A 20302-nucleotide genomic window follows, 5' to 3' on the forward strand; every position below is an offset into this window, starting at 1 on the left:
GCAGTAACTGCGCGCAAACTACATTACCCAGAAGGCCGTGCGGTAGAGGCAACGGCAGGGGCTTGCACAACCTGCCAGGCTTAGCTGAGAGCCCTTTTCGTGCTGGCGCATCGCCCGGGGGCGGGACTTCCGGCGGCGTTCCTGTGGCGTTCGGTTCTCTCGTCGTTCTGGGGACTGTGCCTCGTGTAATGCGACCAGAGTACTGCCTGAAGTACGTGGGATGCGCGGGGAGAGGCGTCGTCCCCGCCGCAGAGGCTGCTGCGAGGCGCCTTCGTCCTCTCCCGGTCGCCCGCCGCTCCCCGCCCCGCTCTTTCCACTGGTCGTTGGCGGAGGCCGGGCTGATGAAGCCGGCTCAGGTGGGTGCTGCGACCCCCGGACCCTTAGCCGCCCTCCCTCAGCCCCCAGCCCTGCAGCCGCGATGGGCGGGCGCCCGCTCAGTTCCTTACAGCCAGGCCGGGGGGGAGCGGGGGCGGAGTGCGCCCCGGCGTGGAGTCCCGGATCCACCCGTGCGGTGGGGCGTGGCGGGGGGGGGGGTGTCCCGGCAGGTGCTCCTGAGTCGGGACCGGGAGCGGGGGGACCGGGACTCCTGTGTGTGCGGGGAACAGAGGGCGAGGCGGAGTGTCGCCTGCAGCGGCGGCGTGGGCAGCCGGAGTCCGCGGAAGGTCGCAAGAGGGCGGGGATGGGAGGGACATGCCCAGAGTCAGAAGTTTAAGGTAGGGGAGAGCAGGACGGGGAATGGAGGCGGGGAGACTGCTCAGGAGACCCCGCAGCCCACCCCCCCGAGGGAGTTCTGGTGGGGGCTGGCCCGGGGCGGTGTTGTTAGAGGGAGATGCGAAGAGATTCTGCGGAGAGTTCCACAGCAGAGCCGACAGGATTTCCTGCTGCATCACATCCACACGTGAGCAATAGTAGGGAGTGAAGGGCCATGCCAAGGTTTCTTTGCCTGAACGTCTGAAAGGATGGAGGGGGGGAATCGAGCCCAGGAAGCAGGTATCAGGGAGATGATGGGTTTGATTTTGGACGTGTTGATGCTGAGATATCTTAGGATGGAGACATGATGAGAGTATGTGAAGGTAAAGGTCTGGAGGACGGGGAAGGGGGCTGGGCTGTCAAAGGTGTGGAGGGTGTGGACTGCACCAGTGCGTGACCTGAGGACCAGATCAAGGAGGTAGTCTTAAGGTCGTTATTGCCGATGCCTCTGTGGTGTCAGGAGGGCTGAGACTTTGAGCATGTAGGGGATTCAGCATCCTTAATGCTTCCTCCATAAAGGAGTGTACGTATCATGGAAGGTATTCTGGCCTGTGTCTAGAAAAGAGTGCCTGGATGTTGTTAAGTTTGCTGGCCTGGTTGGAGATGGATGTATAGACTCTCAGCCCTGCAGGTCAGCTGATCCTTGGCGACAGTCTCTGTGAGACAAAGTAATAGCCAGATGTGGGGAGCATATGAGTCCCAGACAGGGGCACTGTCTTCTCCTCCTCCACCTTGAGGGCAAGAGGAAGGAAAGAGTGCTACGGTAAAGGGGTCCTGCAAATGCCCTTCAGGGGATCACGTAGCAGGTAGGCTTGTTTGCTGAAAGGAAGAGTATCTGAGCTGCCTGCTCAGACTCTCCCTACAACGCATTAAATTCAGGATGTATGAAACATTTATCGATTAAGATGTCAGGTAACCAATAGTCATCTAAATAGGTACACATAGGTAGGCAATGAGAAATTAATTCATTCACTAAATTAAGCATGGCAACACTTTATAAACTGGCAAAATTTATCTGTGGTATTTGCTAACAGTAGAATGTTACATATTACATCTACTGAAAATCTTAGCAGAAATAATGGAGACTCACATTTTTAAAACTCTATCCCTTTATTTGCACCGACAGCATACAGAATTGTTAATCTCGTGGATAGTTATGGCTGCCAGGTAGTGTGTATTAATTGTGTTTATCACCGTTATCAGCTCTGTGAGGTAGGGGTCATTGTTAACCCCATTTTACAGGAAAGGAATTGAGCTCAGGAGGTTCAGTCCTATAAAGTCACACAGCTGGTAAGAGCGGCACTGAAGTCAGAGGAGCTGAGAGTTATCATGCCGAGAACGCTGTGCTGCAGGGCAGGGCAGGGGCGGTCGGCGGTGGTCCAGTTCAGCATGTAGAATCCTACCATGGTTGCCCCCTTCTCATGGCCTCCCTCTTCCCGCAGGTTCCCATGGCATTTGCAGAAATGCTTATGGACCCTGTACAGGTGAATGGAGGATGTGAGAGACCTTCATCCACCCCAGTTATCACCCTGATGGTTTTGCCACTCCCATGTAAAGAATGGTGGTGTCCTGAGATTGTTCACCTTGTCTTCTCCCTCCCTTGGGTCTAAAGTCCCTGTGTCTCAACAAAGCCCAGGGTTTTGAACTGAGCCCTGGATTCCATGGAGCGTTTCCCATTTCTGACAACTGATGGGGTAAGATGTGGAAGGGTGTCCTGAGCACAGTTCCCAGAATGTTCGAGTGATGGGGGTGAGAGTGAGTAGGATGCTCAGGGAACTGCAAGGTTCTTACATGTGGTGGGAATATAGGGTGGGAGGGGGAGTGTTGGGGGCAGGGGCACACAGTTATCAGATCCACAATTACAACATGAGCTTGTGGGCCTCTGATCTGAAGGAAGTAGGAGCTAGAGAAGGTTTGGAGCGGAGGGAGCCAGGTGATCACATCCAGATTTTAACAGGCTATGTCTTGCAAGTGTGGCGGAGAAGCTGGAGTGAAGGTGGGAATAGTGACCTGGGAGGGAGCACCTGTGACGATGCAGGTGAGTGCTGCTGATGGCTGGACAGGGGGTGGTGGCTGTGGAGGTAGAAGACTGGTGCTTTCTGGATGCGTTCTGCACAGAGTTGCCCACATTTAGTGATGTGGTGAGTGCGGGCGCCGGGAGGTGCAAAGGGAGGGGGAGTCAGGGACAGTCCCGAGGCTTTTGGCTTTCTCTGGAAGTTTGGATGTTCTATCAATTGAGTTAGGGAAGTCAGTAGTCAGAGGGCTTTTCAGAAGGAATAGGAAGTCAGGTTTTGTCACTGATGTCACAGATGTTTCAGAGACTCCCAAGTAGAGGTACCCAGTCGGCAGGTAGACACACAGGTCTGGAGTTTAGGGGAGGCATTCGGGTTGCAGACAGCCATAACGTAGTGGCCGGTATGTGGACTGAAGTGTCACTGTGCCTCAGTCTTCAGAGGGGGCATCATTGGGTTGTGGAGGTGGGAAGGGGAAGAAGAAGGCTGAGATTTGAATCTCTTTTGGGAGCCTGGATGGCGGTAGGGGATATCACAAAGGCAGATGAGAAGGCACAGTGTCTGGACGGAGGTATGCCTATGAGGGATAAAGGTGAGGAGTCTGAACGGCTTCCAAGGGGTCAAGGATATGAGATAGGTGTTGAAGCATCTCCATGAAGGAGGTCAGAGGTCAGTGAGCTCAGGGCAGGACACATTATCTTTCTTTGGACGCGTCACTGTTTTGTGGTAACTCTTGTTCTGACCTGTATTGTTTCATTCAGGCTGGTAGATCAGTTGAGGTTAAAATGGATCAGCCAGGAGCATTGCTAGGCCCGGGGTGGGGAGTTCAGTGAAGCTGGGCTTCGAATGGGGGTCAGGTAAACACAGGCTGTTTGTGACTGCTTGTAGGACAGCATGTGTAGCAGTGATGTAGCAGACGGCCAAGAGTCCTTGAAGTACTGACGTTAGGTTTGGGAGGGCGAGTGTGATACAGGTGGCAGGGCCAGGTGGGGAGAACCACAAAGGGACCCTGGTGGTCTCTGGTGCTAGGGAACTTGGGTTTCTGGGGCAGGATGGGGCCAAATAAGCTGTTGATTCCATTTGCAAAATACTGCCTGGATTCCACGTGTACGGCGGTGTGTTGGGAAGCCATGGAATTACCTACAGAGCAGGCTGGTGGGTCTCAGTAACTGAGTTGCAGAAGTGGAAGGACCAGATCCATAGAGAGGCTCAGACCAAGAACGATGTGCAGGCGAGGAGGAGTGTGAATGTTTGACCCAAAGTCCTGGGACGGGGCGTTTATGGGAGACAGATAAGTTCCAGTTTTGTTGCCTGAGAGGCAAGATCTGGGGGACTGCAGCATAATTTACTATAGAGAGAGCCCTACTGCAGCCCCAGAGCCTAGGTGGGGCTTTTCTGCACCCTCTCCCACTTGTCTTCCTGAGGTCTGGACCCAGTGATCAGTGGCAGTGACAAGAGAGGCACCAGCACCACCAGGCTTTGTATCTCTTCCACACTGGGAAGTTGGGGTGGAGGGCAAGGAAGAGATAGAAGTGAGGGTGGGGGGGCGGTACTGAAGATTCTGGAGAGAGAAGCTGCACATTGATTGAACTGTCCCCATTTTGGCAGGGGCTTGTGGTTTTCACAGACGTGGCCATACATTTCTCCCAGGAGGAATGGGGGCTCCTTGATGAGGCTCAGAGAAGCCTGTACCACAGTGTGATGCTGGAGAACTTGGCACTTTTGTCATCACTGGGTAAGGCGCTCCCACCCCCTCCAGTGTCTGGGGCTGGGCACCAGGTTTCCCCTTTCCCAGGGGGTAGCTCTGTCGTTTCCACACATCTCAGTCACTACTTCCCTTCTGGTTTCCTAGCATACATTTATGGGAGCCAGGTCCAGGCCCAGTGCACTTCTGCTCCAAGTTTGTCTGAGAAATCCCAGTGGTCTTGGTCATCATTGGTCAGGTTAATCCGTTCAGAAGCATGGAGCCTCTGTGCTCCATGCCTTCTTCATCCTTGCTGACATTTCTTGGGGCATGCCTGTGCCAGAAATTCCAGCCACCAATGTGGTCTCTATTTGTAGAGACCACTGGTTCTGCAAGACCCTCCTCTGAAGTTCTTTTGGTTTCAGAATGTGGGATGTTGTGTGAGGGATCACTCTGGGGGCATGCTTTCCACTCCCTTTTCCTGTGTTTCACCTAGGTTGGCCCATTCCAATTCCCATGTAAGTGCTCATCTTGAAGAAGGGGGAGGGGCCTGGTGCCTGATAGCGTGGATATTATTCCACCAGTCGCAACAGGAAGTGGCCCTGGGGCTCGGGGGCTGGGAATGGGTGTGTTGTCAGAGCTGGGTTCATCACTGTATGATGCCAGGACAGTGGTCATACCTCATTTCTACCTTTTCTTTCCCATCATTTCTAATCTTGCATTCCCCAGTTCCCCCACTTTTGTGGCTTTCTTCTGTCTTCCTTCCTTTTGCTCCCTTTGCAGTACACTTGACATTTGACCTACCCTAAGGTATTGTGATAGCTGCACATATCTTTAAATAGTCTCTGAACACCAGCTGCTGTGTTGCAATCACCCATTTCTGCATCTGGACCCAGTCTTGTGTCAGTGCTCACCAGGCACCAGCAGCTCTGGCCTTGTTGACAGTCATTTGCAGAGGAGCTAGTTGGGGAGCCCACCTCTCCTCCCTGCACTTCCCTGTCCCTCGTGGCCTTCCCCAGAGTCAGGGCTCTCCCATCCTGGGAGCTTGCCAGGCTGAGCTCTGCAGAGCACACCTTCCTCTCACTGTCTTAAGTCCCCCTCGCCTGTCAGCAGTCCCGCGGCCTCGTCCGTGCGTGTATCCGACACACACTCCCGATGGGGCCGCCTCCTCCCAACAGAGTCAGCAGGCACTTTACCGGCATTTCTCTGCTTACAGGTTGCTGGCATGGAGCCCGGGACGAGGAGGCCCCTTCAGAGCAAGGTGTTTCTGTAGGAGGGTCACAGGTCAGGACTCCAAAGCCAGCCCCATCCATCCAGAAGTCCCAGCCCTGGGAGATGTGGAGCTTGCTCTTGAAAGACCTTTTGCGCTTGGCTGAGCATGGTGGAGCACACCCTGAGCGAGGCCTGCACACTTGTGGGGGAAAGCATGTCCGGCACCAAAAGCATCAAATTAGAGAGAATCCTTCCAGAAGTGATGAGGGGAGGCCTTCATTTGTGAAGAACTGCAGAGGTCACATGACAGAGACGACCTTTACGTGCAGGGAAGGTGGGAAGGACTTCCCAGCCAGCTCAGGCCTTCTCCAACTACAGCTTCCTCGTGTTGTAGGAAAGCCACACTGGGACACAGCAAGTGGAGAGGCCTTTCAGAATGAACAGAATTATTATAAGTGCACCCAGTGTGAGAAAACCTTCAGTCATAAACATATACTTGTTGACCATGAGAAAATACACACTGGAGAAAAGCTTTATGAGTACAGGGAATGTGGGAAGGCCTTCCGTAGAAAGTTCCACCTCCATCAGCACCAGAAGGGCCATGATGAAGGTCAGCTTTATGAGAACCCAGAATGTGGAGGATTCTTTACACAGATACCTGGCCTCAGTGACCACCAGGGTATTCACACCAGGCCGAGGCCTTTTGAGTGCAACCAATGTGGGAAGGGTTTCCTTAGACTGTCCCAACTTGTTGGTCACCAGAAAATCCACACAGGAGAAAGACCTTATGGTTGTAGTGAATGTGGAAAATTTTTTAGAAATCGCTCTACACTCATTCGACATCAGAGAGTTCACACTGGAGAAAGGCCTTATGAGTGCGGTGAATGTGGGAAAGCTTTCACCCGCAAACATAAACTTGTTGAGCATCAGAAAATCCACAGTGGTGAAAAGCCTTACGAGTGCAGTGAATGTGGGAAAGCCTTCAGCCGCAAAGACAAAGTTGTTGAACACCAGAAAATCCACACTGGAGAGAGGCCTTATAAGTGCAGTGAATGTGGGAAAGCTTTCAGCCTTAAACATAAACTTGTTGAGCACCAGAAAATCCACACCGGAGTAAGGGCTTATGAGTGTAGAGAATGTGGGAAATTCTTTATGGGCAGCTCCTCACTCATTATTCATCAGAGAGTTCACACTGGAGAAAGGCCTTATGAGTGTGACAAGTGTGGGAAATTCTTTAGGTACCGTTTCACACATATTAGACACCAGAGAACTCACACTGGAGAAAGGCCTGATGACTGCAGCAATGTAGGGAATCCTTTAGTTGCAACTCCACGCTCATTTGATGTCAGGCAAATCACAGTAGAGAAATGCATGTGACTGCAGCTAATGTGGGAAGTTTTGGTGGTACAGCTCCAGTCTCGTTACAGAGCAGAGAGTTCACACTGACATGAGTCCTTCTAAGAATTGCGAGTATGGGGACATCTTTACTTACAACTCTGGCCCCATTAAACACTCGAATTTGCAGCGATGGAGAAATGCCTTGTGATTGCAGTGAATGTGGGAGAGTCTGTCGACATGTCATTTTATACTTACTTGCATTTCTTTAATTTTTATATGTACTTGGAATCCTACAGTATACTTTTGCGTGGCTGCTTTTCATTCTGTTTTTACATAAATGGAATCCTAAAGTGTATCCCTGCGTGGCTCTGTTGAGACTTACCCTGTTGTGTTCATTCCATTTTATTGCTGAGTGGTATTCCATTGGGTGTATATAACACAAGGTGTTTATCTGTTAATGGACATGTAGGTTGTTTCTAGTGTAGACCTGTTACCAGAACAACTGCGAACATTCACATATAAGTAAATACCTGAGAGTGGAGTGCTGCTCAGAGATGAATGTTTAACTTCTTAAGAATTGGCCAAATTGATCTCCAGTGTGAATGTGCCATTTTATACTCCCAACAGGTGTATATAAGAGTTCCATTTGGAACACATCTTTGTCAATTATAGGTATAGCCTATCTTTTAAATTAAAATAAATGTGTCATAGTCTTATTTTAGTCTGCGTTTCTGTAATAACTAGTGATATTGAGCGTTTTTTATGTGCTTTATTGCGTTTTTTGGCAAAGTGTCCAAATTTATTAACTTCGTTATTATCTAATTATTTCAATAATTTTAGACTATTTTAGATTTAGAGAAAAGCTACTAACATAGTACAGGGAGTTCTCATTTATCCCACACCCAGTTTTCCCTACTATTAGTATGTTATGTCAATATAGTACATTTTGTGGGGCGCCTGGGTAGCGCAGTCGTTGGGCATCTGCCTTCGGCTCAGGGCGTGATCCCGGCGTTATGGGATCGAGTCCCACATCGGGATCCTCCACTGGGAGCCTGCTTCTTCCTCTCCCACTCCCCCTGCTTGTGTTCCCTCTCTCGCTGTCTCTCTCCCTGTCAAATAAATAAATAAAATCTTTAAAATATATACATATATAGTACATTTTGTGCAATTGATAATTGAATATTCATACAGTATTAATAACAAAAGACATGCTTGATTGAGATTTCCTTAGTTTTGATCAAAATCAATTTTCTGTTCCAGGATCCCTTCTGGGATATCTCATTACATTTAGCCCTCATGTCTCCTGAGGCTCCTCATGGTTGTGACAGTTTCCTTGTTTTTAGTAACCTTGACAGTTGTTGTATTTGTTTGTTTGTTTGTTTTTAAGATTTATTTATTTTAGAGAGAGAGAGCAGGGGGAGGGGGCAGCTGGAGAAGTAGAGAGACTCTCAAGCAGACTTCCCACTGAGAGTGGAGCCCAGCATGGGGCTGGATCCCACAACCCTGAGACCATGACCTGAGCCAAAGTCAAGAGTCAGATGCTCAACCCACTGAGCCACCCAGGAGCCCCTGACAGTTTTTGTATTAGTGATAAAATATAGATAACATAAAATTTACCCTTTTAACCATTTTTCAGTGTACAATTTAATGGCCTTAAGTACATTGACAATATCATATTACCATCACCACTATTTCTAGAACTTGTTCATCATTCCTAGTAGAAACTCTACCCAGTGAACAATCCCCATTCCTCACCGCATGTCCAGCCTCTGTAATCTATATTATACTTTCCATTTTGGTGAATTTTCTTATTCTAGATACATCATGTAAGTGAAAGCATACAGTATTTGTCCTTTTTTTTTTTTAAGATTTTATTTATTTATTTGACAGAGATAGAGACAGCCAGTGAGAGAGGGAACACAAGCAGGGGGAGTGGGAGAGGAAGAAGAAGGCTCATAGCGGAGGAGCCTGATGTGGGGCTCGATCCCATAATGCCGGGATCATGCCCTGAGCCGAAGGCAGACGCCTAACCGCTGTGCCACCCAGGCCCCCAGTATTTGTCCTTTTGTGCCTGCCTCACGCACATTTGCAAGGTTCATTCATGTTGTAATAATATGTATGAAACTTTCCTTCCTTTCTAAGACTGCATAATATTTCATTGTATATATTTGCAACTTTGTGGTTTTCCAGTCATCTGTTGATAGATAATGTGAATTGTTTCCACCTTTTGGCGATTGCCACAAATACTGCTCTGAGCATTAATGTGCAAATATCTTAGTCCCTGCATTCACCTTTTTTTTGGGGGGGGGGGAGTATATAAAGAATTAGCATTGCTCTGGGAGATAAGAATCATACGGTAATTCAAAATTTTCAGGATCCACTGAAGTGTTAGCACCAAAATTTTAAGCTTAAATATTTTCTTATGTCCAGTGGCCTTACATTATTCTTGGTTTTCTTTTGCTGTGCTTCTCAAACTTTAGCTTCTGTCAGAATCCCATGAACACAGATTGCTGAGTTCCACCCGCAAAGGTTCTCATTGAGTCAGAAATAGGAAGAAGAATTCACTTTTTTTTTTTTTATTTTGAAGATTCTATTTATTCGTCAGAGAGAAAGTGCACAAGCAAGGGGGGTGGCAGGCAGAGGGAGAAGCAGGATCCCTGCTGAGCAAGGAGCCTGATGGAGGACTCGATCCCAGGCCTGAGCCAAGGCAAACACTTAGCCAACTGAGCCACCAGGCATCCCTGAGACATCACATTTCTAACAAGTTCCCAGTTGACGTTGTTGTTACTGTGTACAGACCACATTTTGAGGACTGTTGTCTCATCCCATTTTGATAATATTGCACGTATTCTGTATACATTACTCGTTTCCATATATACTATTCCATAGTCCTTTTCATTGCATTGATTCATTCCTTCAGGATTTACAACTAGGAGAGACGTTGGTATCTTTCTTAGATATAAATCTTTACAAAATAGCAAACCAAAGTCACCATGAAGCAGTTGCATACTGTCTCCCTTGAATTATTTTCCAGTCCAGTTCTTTCTAGATAATTTGCTAGCATGTAATCTTGTATGAGAATATATTTTAGTAAGGCTAAATATTAAGGGATTCATGTTAAAGCTCAAAAATAGAGCAATTAATTTCCTTATGGACCTGATCCCCTCCCAGGCAGTCAAATCCCTCCCAGTGGACTGGTGAGCTGCCAGGGATTTTGCTTCTTTTTTGCACTTCTTATCTTCATGTGTAGTTTCCCCTGACCTCACCTGGTAATGGGTTCTACTGCAGCAAGTAAGTTCTCTTTTGGACATAAAATATCAGAATTTGTGCTGCTGTGAATAATTATACAAAACTATAAATTGTCTCATGGGACTTGGGGAATTTGATTGGGACTCTCCATTTGGCTATAATGTTATAATAAAAAACACCAACAAAAAAGTTTTAGTACTCCCCAAAATAAGCAAGACTGCATTACGTATCAGAGCTGTATCATGTATAAACAACAGAAGTACTTTTATGTGTAGACAATGACTGAGCAAAGAGTAGAGTAAGAAAGTGAAGTTTAAGCTAAGTCGCTCAAATTTACGTTCATCTACATATGAAGTGATTGCTAATAAAACTTAATGAACCATCTGCCTTCTACACAAATGTCCACCAAGGCATTGTTCTAGAATTTTCTCTTTTTACTTGAATACTTTTTTTTGTCTTCAAAGTATGTTTTTGCATCATAAAATTTCTTAGAAACGTTTTAAATAATCATTTTTCTAGTGATAAAAATAAATATAAAATTTGCTATTTTATTTTTAGGTGGGTTTTTTTTTTTTTGGTATTTATTTATTTATTTATTTATTTGTCAGAGAGAGAGCACAAGCAGGGGGATCAGCAGGCAGAGGGAGAAGCAGACTCCCCGCTGAGCAAGGAGCCCGACGCAGGGCTTGATCCCAGGACCCTGAGATGAGGGCCCCAGCCAAAGGCACTGTTCAACCAACTGAGCCACCCAGCTGTCCCTAAAATTTACTATTTTAATCACTTTTAAGTATTTGGTTCTGTTACATATTAGAATTACCCAGAAAACTAGAGCCAAACTGGTGTATGTCTGTACACATGCATATGTATGTAGAGAGATTTATTTTAAAGTATTGGGTGACACCATCATGTTAGCTTAGCAAGTCCAAAATCTTCAGGGTAACCTGGCAGACTGGAGACTCAGGGAAGAATTGCAGGGCAAGCCCAAAGCAGTCAGCAGACAAAATTCCTTGTATTTTGTGCAGGTTACTGCTTTTCTATTAGAGCCTTTGAGTGAATGAAGCCTGCCCTCGTTATGGAGGGTAATCTGCTCTACTCAAAGTGATTTTAGTGTTAATCCAAAAAGCCCTTGAAAGCAGCATCTGGAGTAATGTCTGACCAAGTATCTGGACACACAAAATCAATCATCGTATGTGGTATTAGATACATCACCATCCATCTTCAGAACTTTTTCATCTTCCTCAACTGAACATATTTTTGTATCATTAAACACGATCTTCCCGACCTCACTCCCCCCGGCCCCTGGAAACCACCATCTGCTTTCTATCTCTACTGTCTATGAATTTGATGAACTCTAGGAACCTCGTATAAGAGAAATCATACATTTGCCCTTTTGTGACTTATTTCATTTAGCACAGTAGCTTCATTTTGGACATTTTGACTATGAAGATATTGCATAGAAAAAAAGATCTTGAATTAAAGTTTATCACTTCTTCATTTTCTAAGAGCTATTTTTCTAGACCTGCATCCACTGTGTTTGATCAAAATTCATGGCTCAGTCCCATCATTTTTTTTTAAAGATTTTATTTATTTATTTGGCAGAGAGACAGCCAGCGAGAGAGGGAACACAAGCAGGGGGAGTGGGAGAGGAAGAAGCAGGGTCACAGCGGAGGAGCCTGATGTGGGGCTCGATCCCATTGTTATTCTGAAGTGATCTACTTTTGGGGTGCCTGGGTGGCTCAGTCCCTTAGGCATCTGCCTTCAGCTCAGGTCATGATCTAAGGGTCCTGAGGTCAAGACCCGCCTCAGGCTCTCTGCTCGTCAGGGAGTCTGCTTCTCCCTCTCCCTCTGATCCTTCTCCCCACTTGTGTTCTCTCTGTGTGTTTCAGATAAAGAAATAAATCTTTAAAAAAAAAGTAATCTATTTTTTCCTGTTGTCAGCTCGCAAGATTTTCTTTATTCTGTAATAAAGTACTTTATTTTACTGTGACTAGTAATTGGGTTATTCTGTTATAAGTAATTCTGTCTCACTGAATTTTCCTCTTATTCATAGATTCTGTGTTCATGTCTCTTATTTTTTTTAATGTTTTTAGATTTTTAAAGCATCCTCTGATCTGAACTCACAGCCTTTTAATTCAGAGCTAGTTGTATCCATTATGTTATTCATTCCACCTACTCTATTTTTCACATATTTCGTATTTCATAGTTATTTTGAGTTGAAATCCTCATTACTTAATGACTCTACTGTTGTCCTTTCCAGTTTTTAATAAAATTTATATGCATACTTTATAACTATTTTAATCAAACTATTTTAAATGTATACAGTAAATTTTATAATGCTTTTACTTTTCAGGTACCTATGAGGTCATGGTCCTCTAGGGGTATCTGTCCAGCCATATGCTGAGGATGGGATTGAGTGTCGCCACGCACTGAAAATAAAACACTCTGGACTGCCTCCAGAGGAGAGCAACAGCTGCACGGGCCTAAACATGGTTTTTACTGAAAATCTTATCAGACAGATTCATCAAAGAGCTTCAAAGCAGGGAAGGCTTAGAACATAGGAGAACTATTACTTTTAAACATTAACTACTAACTCATCCAGAGGGTATGTGCAGTTATTCAGAAAGTACGTGTAGAAAAAGATTGGCTTCAATTACCCCTGCCCTCTAGAGTCTTGTAAGGGTCATGAGAGCTTCATCTCAAATACCGTCACATGCGACAGGTTGAGGCAAAGCTGATGCTGTGGTTTCAGCAAATGCCTTGGACTCGTGCCCGCAGGTTCAAATCATATTTTCTAAAATTAACTCCACAGTTGAGTTCAGGCCTTAGTTTTTGCCCCTTGAGTACGGTTGAAGCTGCAAGAATAAGCCCCTCACGGCCCAGCACTGCTGGTAACAACACCCACTTCTGTCTTCCACTTCCAGACAGAACTTTTTTTTTTCTTTCAGTTTTTGAAAATGTTAATTCCAGTGTAGTCAACACACAGTGTTGTACTAGTTTTGGGTGTACAATATAGCAATTCGACAATTCAGGCAGAGCTTTCTCTAAACTTTAACTATTTGGAGACTGATAAATATAAAAGCAAAAATCCTCGAGGAAATGCTAGCAAACCACATTCAGCAGCACCTTTAAACTTTTACACTATGATTAAATTGGATTTATCCCTGGGATACAAGGTTGCCTCAACATGTGCAAAACAGGAAATGTAATACTCCACATTGACAAAGGATAAAAATTATATGATCATCTCAATAAATGCAGAAAGAGCATTTGACAAACATCCTTTTATGGTAAAAAGTTTGTAACAAATTAAGTAGAGGTGGATACCTTCACATGATAAAAGGCATATACGAAAAGTACACAGCTAACATCATACTCAATGTTGAAAAGCCAAAATCTTTTCCTCTAAGATTACGAACAAGGGTGCCCCCTCTTTCCACTTTTATTCAACATAGTACTGAAGTCCTAGCCAAAGCAATTGGGTGAGAAAAAAAATTGAAAGGCATCCAAAATGGAAAAGAAGAAATAATGTCTAGTCTGCAGATGAACTGTACTAGTGTGTGTATATATATTTATATACTTATATGTATAAAACTTGAATGGCTGTACCAAAACAAACTGTAAAAACTAGTAAATGAATTCAGTAAAGTTGCAGAATACAAAACCAACATACAAAAATCAGTTGCATTTCTACACACTAACAAATTATCTGGAAAAGACATTTAAAAAACGGAGTTTGACAACAGCAACAAAAAGAATAAAATACTTCAGAATAAATGTAACCAAAGAAATGAAAGATCTGAACACTGAAAGCTATAAAACGTTGATGAAAAAATCAAAGATACAAATAAATGGGAAGACATCCTGTGTTCATTGATTGGAAGAATTAATAACATTAAAACGTCCATTCTACCCAAAGTAATCTACAGATTGAACGCAATCCCTATCAAAACTCCAGTGACACTTTTCACAGAAATACGAAAAAAAAAAAACCCTAAAATTTATGTGGGACCGCAAGAGACACTGAACAGCTCGATCTTGAGCAAGGAGAACAAAGCTGGAGGCATCAAACTTCCTGTCTTCAAACTACCCTACAAAGTTATGCTCATGAAACCAATATAGTACTGGCATCAAAACAGACACATAGACCAATGGAACAGAAGAGGGAGCCCAGAAAAAAACCCACACATGTGAAGTCAACTAATCTTTGACAAAGGAATCAGGAATATACAATGGGGGGAAAGATAGTCTCTTCAATAAATGGTGTTGGAAAAACTGGATATCCACGTGCAAAAGAATTAAATTGGACCCATATCTTCCAACATACACAAAATCAACTAAAGATGAATTAAAGACATAAATACAAAAGACCTGAAACAGTAAAGCTAGAAGAAAACATAAAGGGAAACTCCCTGACATTGGTATTGGAAATAATTTTTGATTAACACCAAAGCACAGGAAACAAAAGCAAAGATAAACAGGTGGGACTACATCAAACTAAAAAGTTTGTGCACAGCAAAGTGAGATGGCAAGGAGGTTATGCTATCCACTTTTCGTGTGTATCAAATAGAAAATACCAAAATGCCTGTGTCAATTGATGGTGAGTTTCCTGAAGAGTTGGCATTAGATGATTATACTTCCTTTCAAAGGTATTTGTGTGGTATGCAGTTGTTCACTCAATATTGAAAATGATGAGTAGTCAAGTTCTCAATTCTCTCAGTTTTCCCAGGTGTAGGCTAAGACCAGCTCCTGTGTGCAGAGGGCAGGGAGAGACCAAAGAAAGAGAGAGGCCAGTCCAGATTGGTAGTTGGCTGTTTTAATAAGCAGAGGGAACTTACGAACGAGGCTTGTCTTGGATAGCAGCAAGACAAATGGATCCCTGCACCGCTTGCCAAATCTTAGAAGTTTAGAAAGAGGCCTTAACTGGGTTCAGTCACATACACTGTGCAGGTGTTCTCAACACCACATCATGATCTCAAGGCTATGTCCTTGGAGCAGCCTCTGGGAGTGAGAAAGACAACCGGAACCCACCTTCCAAGGACAGGGGAGGGGGTGAGGAGCCTCGGAGTGCCTGGGGTCTAGTTCGCAGGTTAACTGGCGTTCACATCTTTTTGGTGACGTTTTCCAACAGCTATAAACCAGTATATACTAACAGCTAAACATGAGAAATATTCAGGATTTCCTCTAATAGCAAAGAAAATTATTAAAATAACATTTAATGTTACCTAACTGAAAGTGTATGCCTGTCGATTAATAACTTCTCATTTTCCCCTCCCCCCAGCTTCTGATCACCATCATTCCAGTCTGACTTTATGAATTTGACCATTTAGATTCCCCATCATCTAAGTGGAATCATGCAGTTCTTGTCTTTATACGGTGTCTGGCTTATTTCACTTGGCAAAATCTCCTCGGGGTCTATCGTGTTCTCATGTATCGCAAAATTTCCTCTTTAACGATTGAATAATATTTTATTATTTGTATACATCATATTTGCATCATCCATTCATCTGTTGATAGGCATTTAGTTTGTTTCCACATCTCAGCTCTCATGAGCAGTGCTGCAGTGAACACGGAACTGCTCATATCTCTTCCAGGTCCTGATTTCATTTCTTTTGGGTGCATACCTGGAAGTGGGATTACTGGATCATATGGTAGTTCTATTTTTAGTTTTTTGGGAGAATGTCCATATTGTGTTCCATAGCAGCTCTACCATTTTGCATTCCCACCAACAGTGTGAAAGGGTTCCAGTTTCTCACGTCATTGGCAAGACTTGTTGTATTTTGCTTTTTTGATAATAGTTGTCCTGTCGGGTGTGAGGTGATATCTCATTGTGATTTTGATTTGCATTTCCCTGATGATTAGTGACGACGAGCATTTTCTCATATACCTGTTGGCCATTTTTATGTCTTTGGAGAAATTTCTGTTCTTTGGGTGTTGCGTTTGATAAGTTCTTTTTTTAAAGATTTTATTTATTTATTTATTTGTCAGAGAGAGCCCACAAGCCGGGGGAGTGGCAGGCAGAGGGAGAAGCGGGCTCCCTGCTGAGCAAGGAGCCTGATGCAGGACTCGATCCCAGGACCCTGGGATCATGACCTGAGCCAAGGCAGACACTTCACCAACTGAGCCACCCAGGCATCCCGAGTTTGATAAGTTCTTCGTAGATTTTGGATACTAGCCCTTCATCTGATATGTCATTTGCAAATATCTTCTCCCATTCTGTCAGTTGTCTTTTGTTTTTGTCGACTGTTTCCTTTGCTGTGCAAAAGCTTTTTATCTTGATGAAGTCCCAGTAGTTCATTTTTGCCTTTGTTTCCCTTGCCTTTGGAGATGTGTCTAGCAAGAAGTTGCTGTGGCCAAGGTCACAGAGGTTGCTGCCTGTGTTCTCTTCTAGGATTTGGATGGATTCCTGTCTCACATTTGGGTCTTTCATCCATTTTGAGTCTATTTTTGTGTATGGTGTAAGGAAGTAGTCTGGTTTCATTCTTCTGCATGTGGCTGTCCAATTTTCCCAACACCATTTGTTAAAGAGACTGTCTTTTTTCCATTGGATATTCTTTCCTGCTTTGTCAAAGATTAGTTGACCATAGAGTTGAGGGTCCATTTCTGGGTTCTCTATTCTGTTCCATTGATCGGTGTCTGTTTTTGTGGCAGTACCATGCTGTCTTGATGATGACAGCTTTGTAATAGAGCTTGAAGTCCGAAATTGTGACGCCACCCGCTTTGGTTTTCTCTTTCAAGACTCCTTTGGCTATTCGGGGTCTCTTCTGCTTCCATACAAATTTGGGATGATTTGTTCCACCTCTGTGAAAAAAGTTGATGGTATTTTGATAGGGATTGCATTGAATGTATAGATTGCTCTAGGTAGCATAGACATCTTTTTTTATGATTTTATTTATTCATTTAACAGAGAGAGAGGCAGCGAGAGAGGCAACAGAAGCAGGGGGAGTGGGAGAGGGAGAAGCAGGCTTCCCGCTGAGCAGGGAGCACGGGAAGGGGCTCAGTCCCAGAACGCTGGGATCATGACCCTAGCTGAAGGCAGACGCCCAACAACTGAGCCACCCAGGCGCCCCATAGGTAGCATAGACATCTTAACAATATTTGTTCTTCCGATCCATGAGCATGGAACGTTTTTCCATTTCTTTGTGTCTTCCTCAATTTATTTCATGAGTAGTCTACAGTTTTCTGAGTACGGATTTGCCTCTTTGGTTAGGTTTATTCCTCGGTATCTTATGGTTTTGGGTGCAATTGTAAATGGGATCGACTCCTTAATTTCTCTTTCTTCTGTCCCATTTTTGGTGTATAGGAATGCAACTGGTTTCTGTGCATTGATTTTATATCCTGCCACTTTGCTGAATGCCTGTATGAGTCCTAGCATTTTTGGGGTGTAATCTCTTGGGTTTTCTACATAGAGTATCATGTCACCTGCATGACTTTTCTGTAATATATCGTAAAAAGCTGTAATACAGGATATTTAGGGTGTCCTGACAAAGTTATGTAAGAATCAGGACCAAATTGTTAAACACAGAAAGCGTGTCCTTGAATTGTGACAGACTCTTGATTTGTAAAAGTGACTGAGTGCAACATGGAGAGGTCAGTGCCGTTGAAACAACAGTTTCCTGTGTTATGACTGGTAAATTAACATTTGCTAAGTACCGCACAGGATGCTGGATGGTGGGTCAGGTTGTGGTTCAATGACAGAGCACCAAGAGAAATTGAAATAGAGAAGTTTATACTCACAGGTCCTGGAGGAAGTACATGGCACACTTCCAGAGGCCACACAGGGACATCAAGGCAAAGTGCAGGCAGAAAGAAAAACATTATCTGGGGCACATGCCTTTACGAAGGTCCCAGTTAAGGCCAGACTGGTCAATTCTTTTTTTTTTTTTTTTTAACGTAGGCTCCATGGTGGGTGTGGAGCCTAACATGGAGTTTGAACTCATGACCCTGAGATCAAGACCCGAGCTGAGATCAAGAGTCAGAGGCTTAACTGACTGAGTCACCCAGGAGGCCCTAATTGTTCAGTTAAAACCAAGAAGAGCTGGGTTTTGGTAAGCTCCAAGGAGGTTTTATCTAAGGGTGAACATAAGGCATACAGGTGCTGCAAGGCTGGGGATTGGGAAGGGTCTTTGGAAGTCCTATCAGAAACCTACATTTGCCTGCGGTCCTTTGGGCTGTTATGTAGGGCATGTGCTTCCATGAGGGGGTGAGCATCAGTGTAAGGTCCCCTACAGACAGTTTGGCCAAATAAAATGGATGCTGAGACAGTGACACAATGAAGTAACTTAGCTAAATTCTCAACACCCTGGAAACAAGAGAAACAGCACACCCCACGGAGGTCCACATGAAACCATGTGACATGCAGGAAGGAGGAGCGGGAGGAGGAACTGAGAGTATGCCTTCAACACTAAAGTGTCAGGGTCTACCCAGGTGGAGACATGTCCTATTGGGCAGGAACCAAAAACACAGATTCGGGTTTGTTCTTGAGGTGTTTATAACAGGAGTTTTGCACATCCATGAAGCTGACTTGGAAGAGAGAAGTATACATCTTTGACTATTAGTCTGACTTCAGATAAATGAATGCTAAATAGACAACTACAGAAAACACAGAACAATCCTGTATACAGAGAGCAGCTGGTAACCCTATCCCCAGTGTGTCCTGTACACCCAGGCGTCACATGTGGTTTTCTTTCTTTCTTTCTTCCTCTTTCTTTCTTTCTTTCTTTCTTTCTTTCTTTCTTTCTTTCTTTCTTTCTTCTTTCTTTTTTAACGTGTTACAGGTATGATTCCCTAGAAGTATTTCTGCTCATCTCTCTAAATAAGTGATTATGGGGCGCCTGGGTAGCTCAGTCAGTTAAGCATCTGACTCTTGATTTCGGCTCAGGTCTTGATCTCAGCGTCCTGCGATCAAGCCCCACATCAGGCTTCGTTTTCAGCGCGGAATCTGCTTGTCCCTCTGTCTCCGCTCCTTCCTGTTCTCTCTTGCTCTTTCTCTTGCTAAAATAAATAAATAAATACGTCTTGAAAAAATAAAAATATAAATAACTGATCACTTTAGTAATTTCCATTTCACAATTGTTTTTCTCAGATCATTTTGACTCCCTGTGATGACACTATTACTAGAATTTCAGTAAAACGATAAATCTCTTCCCAACGAGGAGATGAGATAGTGGATTCCTCACCTTTGTCTCAAGAACAGGATGCTCCCTTTTTACAGATGCCCCAACTGTGAAAGGAGCACACACCATCCTAGCAGGAGATGGCATGTGTTAAGTCACTATTGTTTTCAGATAGATTTCAGATTCTTAAAGGAATTGACAAATACCTCAGGTATGGAGTAGTAGTATTACTACTCACTGGGTTCAAACACAATCACTGACTGACTATTCGGGCAGCAAAGATGTTTTTCTGGGAATCAGAGACGTAGCTTCACCTTTTCTACCTATTTCGGTGCCCCATCATTCCTCCCCCATCTTCCCCTCCATGGCTCTGTCTGAAGCCTTTTCTTTCTTGTCCGGGCCAAATGTACTGCTATCTATCTATCTATCTATCTATCTATCTATTTATTTATTTATAAATAAAATTTTATTTATTTGCCAAAGAGAGAGACAGCCAGAGAGAGAGGGAGCACAAGCAGGGGGAGAGGGAGAGGAAGAAGCAGGCTCCAAGCGGAGCAGGTAGCTGGATGCGGGGCTTGATCCCAGGACCCCGGGATCACGCCCTGAGCTGAAGGGAGATGCCCACCGATTGAGCCACCCAGGCGCCCCTGTACTGCTCTTTAAAACGAACTTCAGAGATTCGGTCTGTATTTGAAAAACGACAAGGTCGTTGACAGCTATGAGTGGACGTGGAGTCGTGATATGGTGTGTCCCTTTGGATGTGTAGCCTTTGGGAACTTACGTGCTTCTTAGCGTATTAAGTAACAGGTCCCTAACCTTTCTGTGACTTCCAATACTGCGCTCCAAGAAATCTGGGTGTGTCCCCTTTAAGAGCAGGCGAGACCCCGCCCCACCGTCGGAGCCGCGGGACTCCATTTCCCAGAGCCCCTGACCAGGCCTGTAGT

At 44.7% G+C, this 20302-nt stretch overlaps 1 protein-coding gene across 3 annotated transcripts; it reads left to right on the plus strand.

Moving 5' to 3' along the window:
- On the plus strand, nt 1-7712 carry LOC103677265 (zinc finger protein 547-like). Of its 3 annotated transcripts, XM_040633756.1 has the most exons (4): nt 219-356; nt 2193-2444; nt 4371-4497; nt 5663-7712. In XM_040633756.1, exons 2-4 carry the CDS (start codon nt 2412-2414, stop codon nt 7033-7035), a joined length of 1533 nt encoding a protein of 510 aa, XP_040489690.1. In that variant the 5' UTR covers nt 219-356; nt 2193-2411; the 3' UTR covers nt 7036-7712. The 3 variants fall into 3 exon arrangements, with proteins under 3 accessions (XP_040489691.1, XP_040489690.1, XP_008704755.2); XM_008706533.2 differs by lacking the exons at nt 219-356; nt 2193-2444 and adding an exon at nt 2731-2788; XM_040633757.1 differs by lacking the exons at nt 2193-2444; nt 4371-4497 and having other exon boundaries at nt 1-356.
- Nucleotides 7713-20302: the final 12590 nt, after the last annotated feature.

Source organism: Ursus maritimus, unplaced genomic scaffold (genome assembly GCF_017311325.1).
Source record: "Ursus maritimus isolate PB19 unplaced genomic scaffold, ASM1731132v1 scaffold_19, whole genome shotgun sequence".
NCBI lineage: Eukaryota > Metazoa > Chordata > Mammalia > Carnivora > Ursidae > Ursus > Ursus maritimus.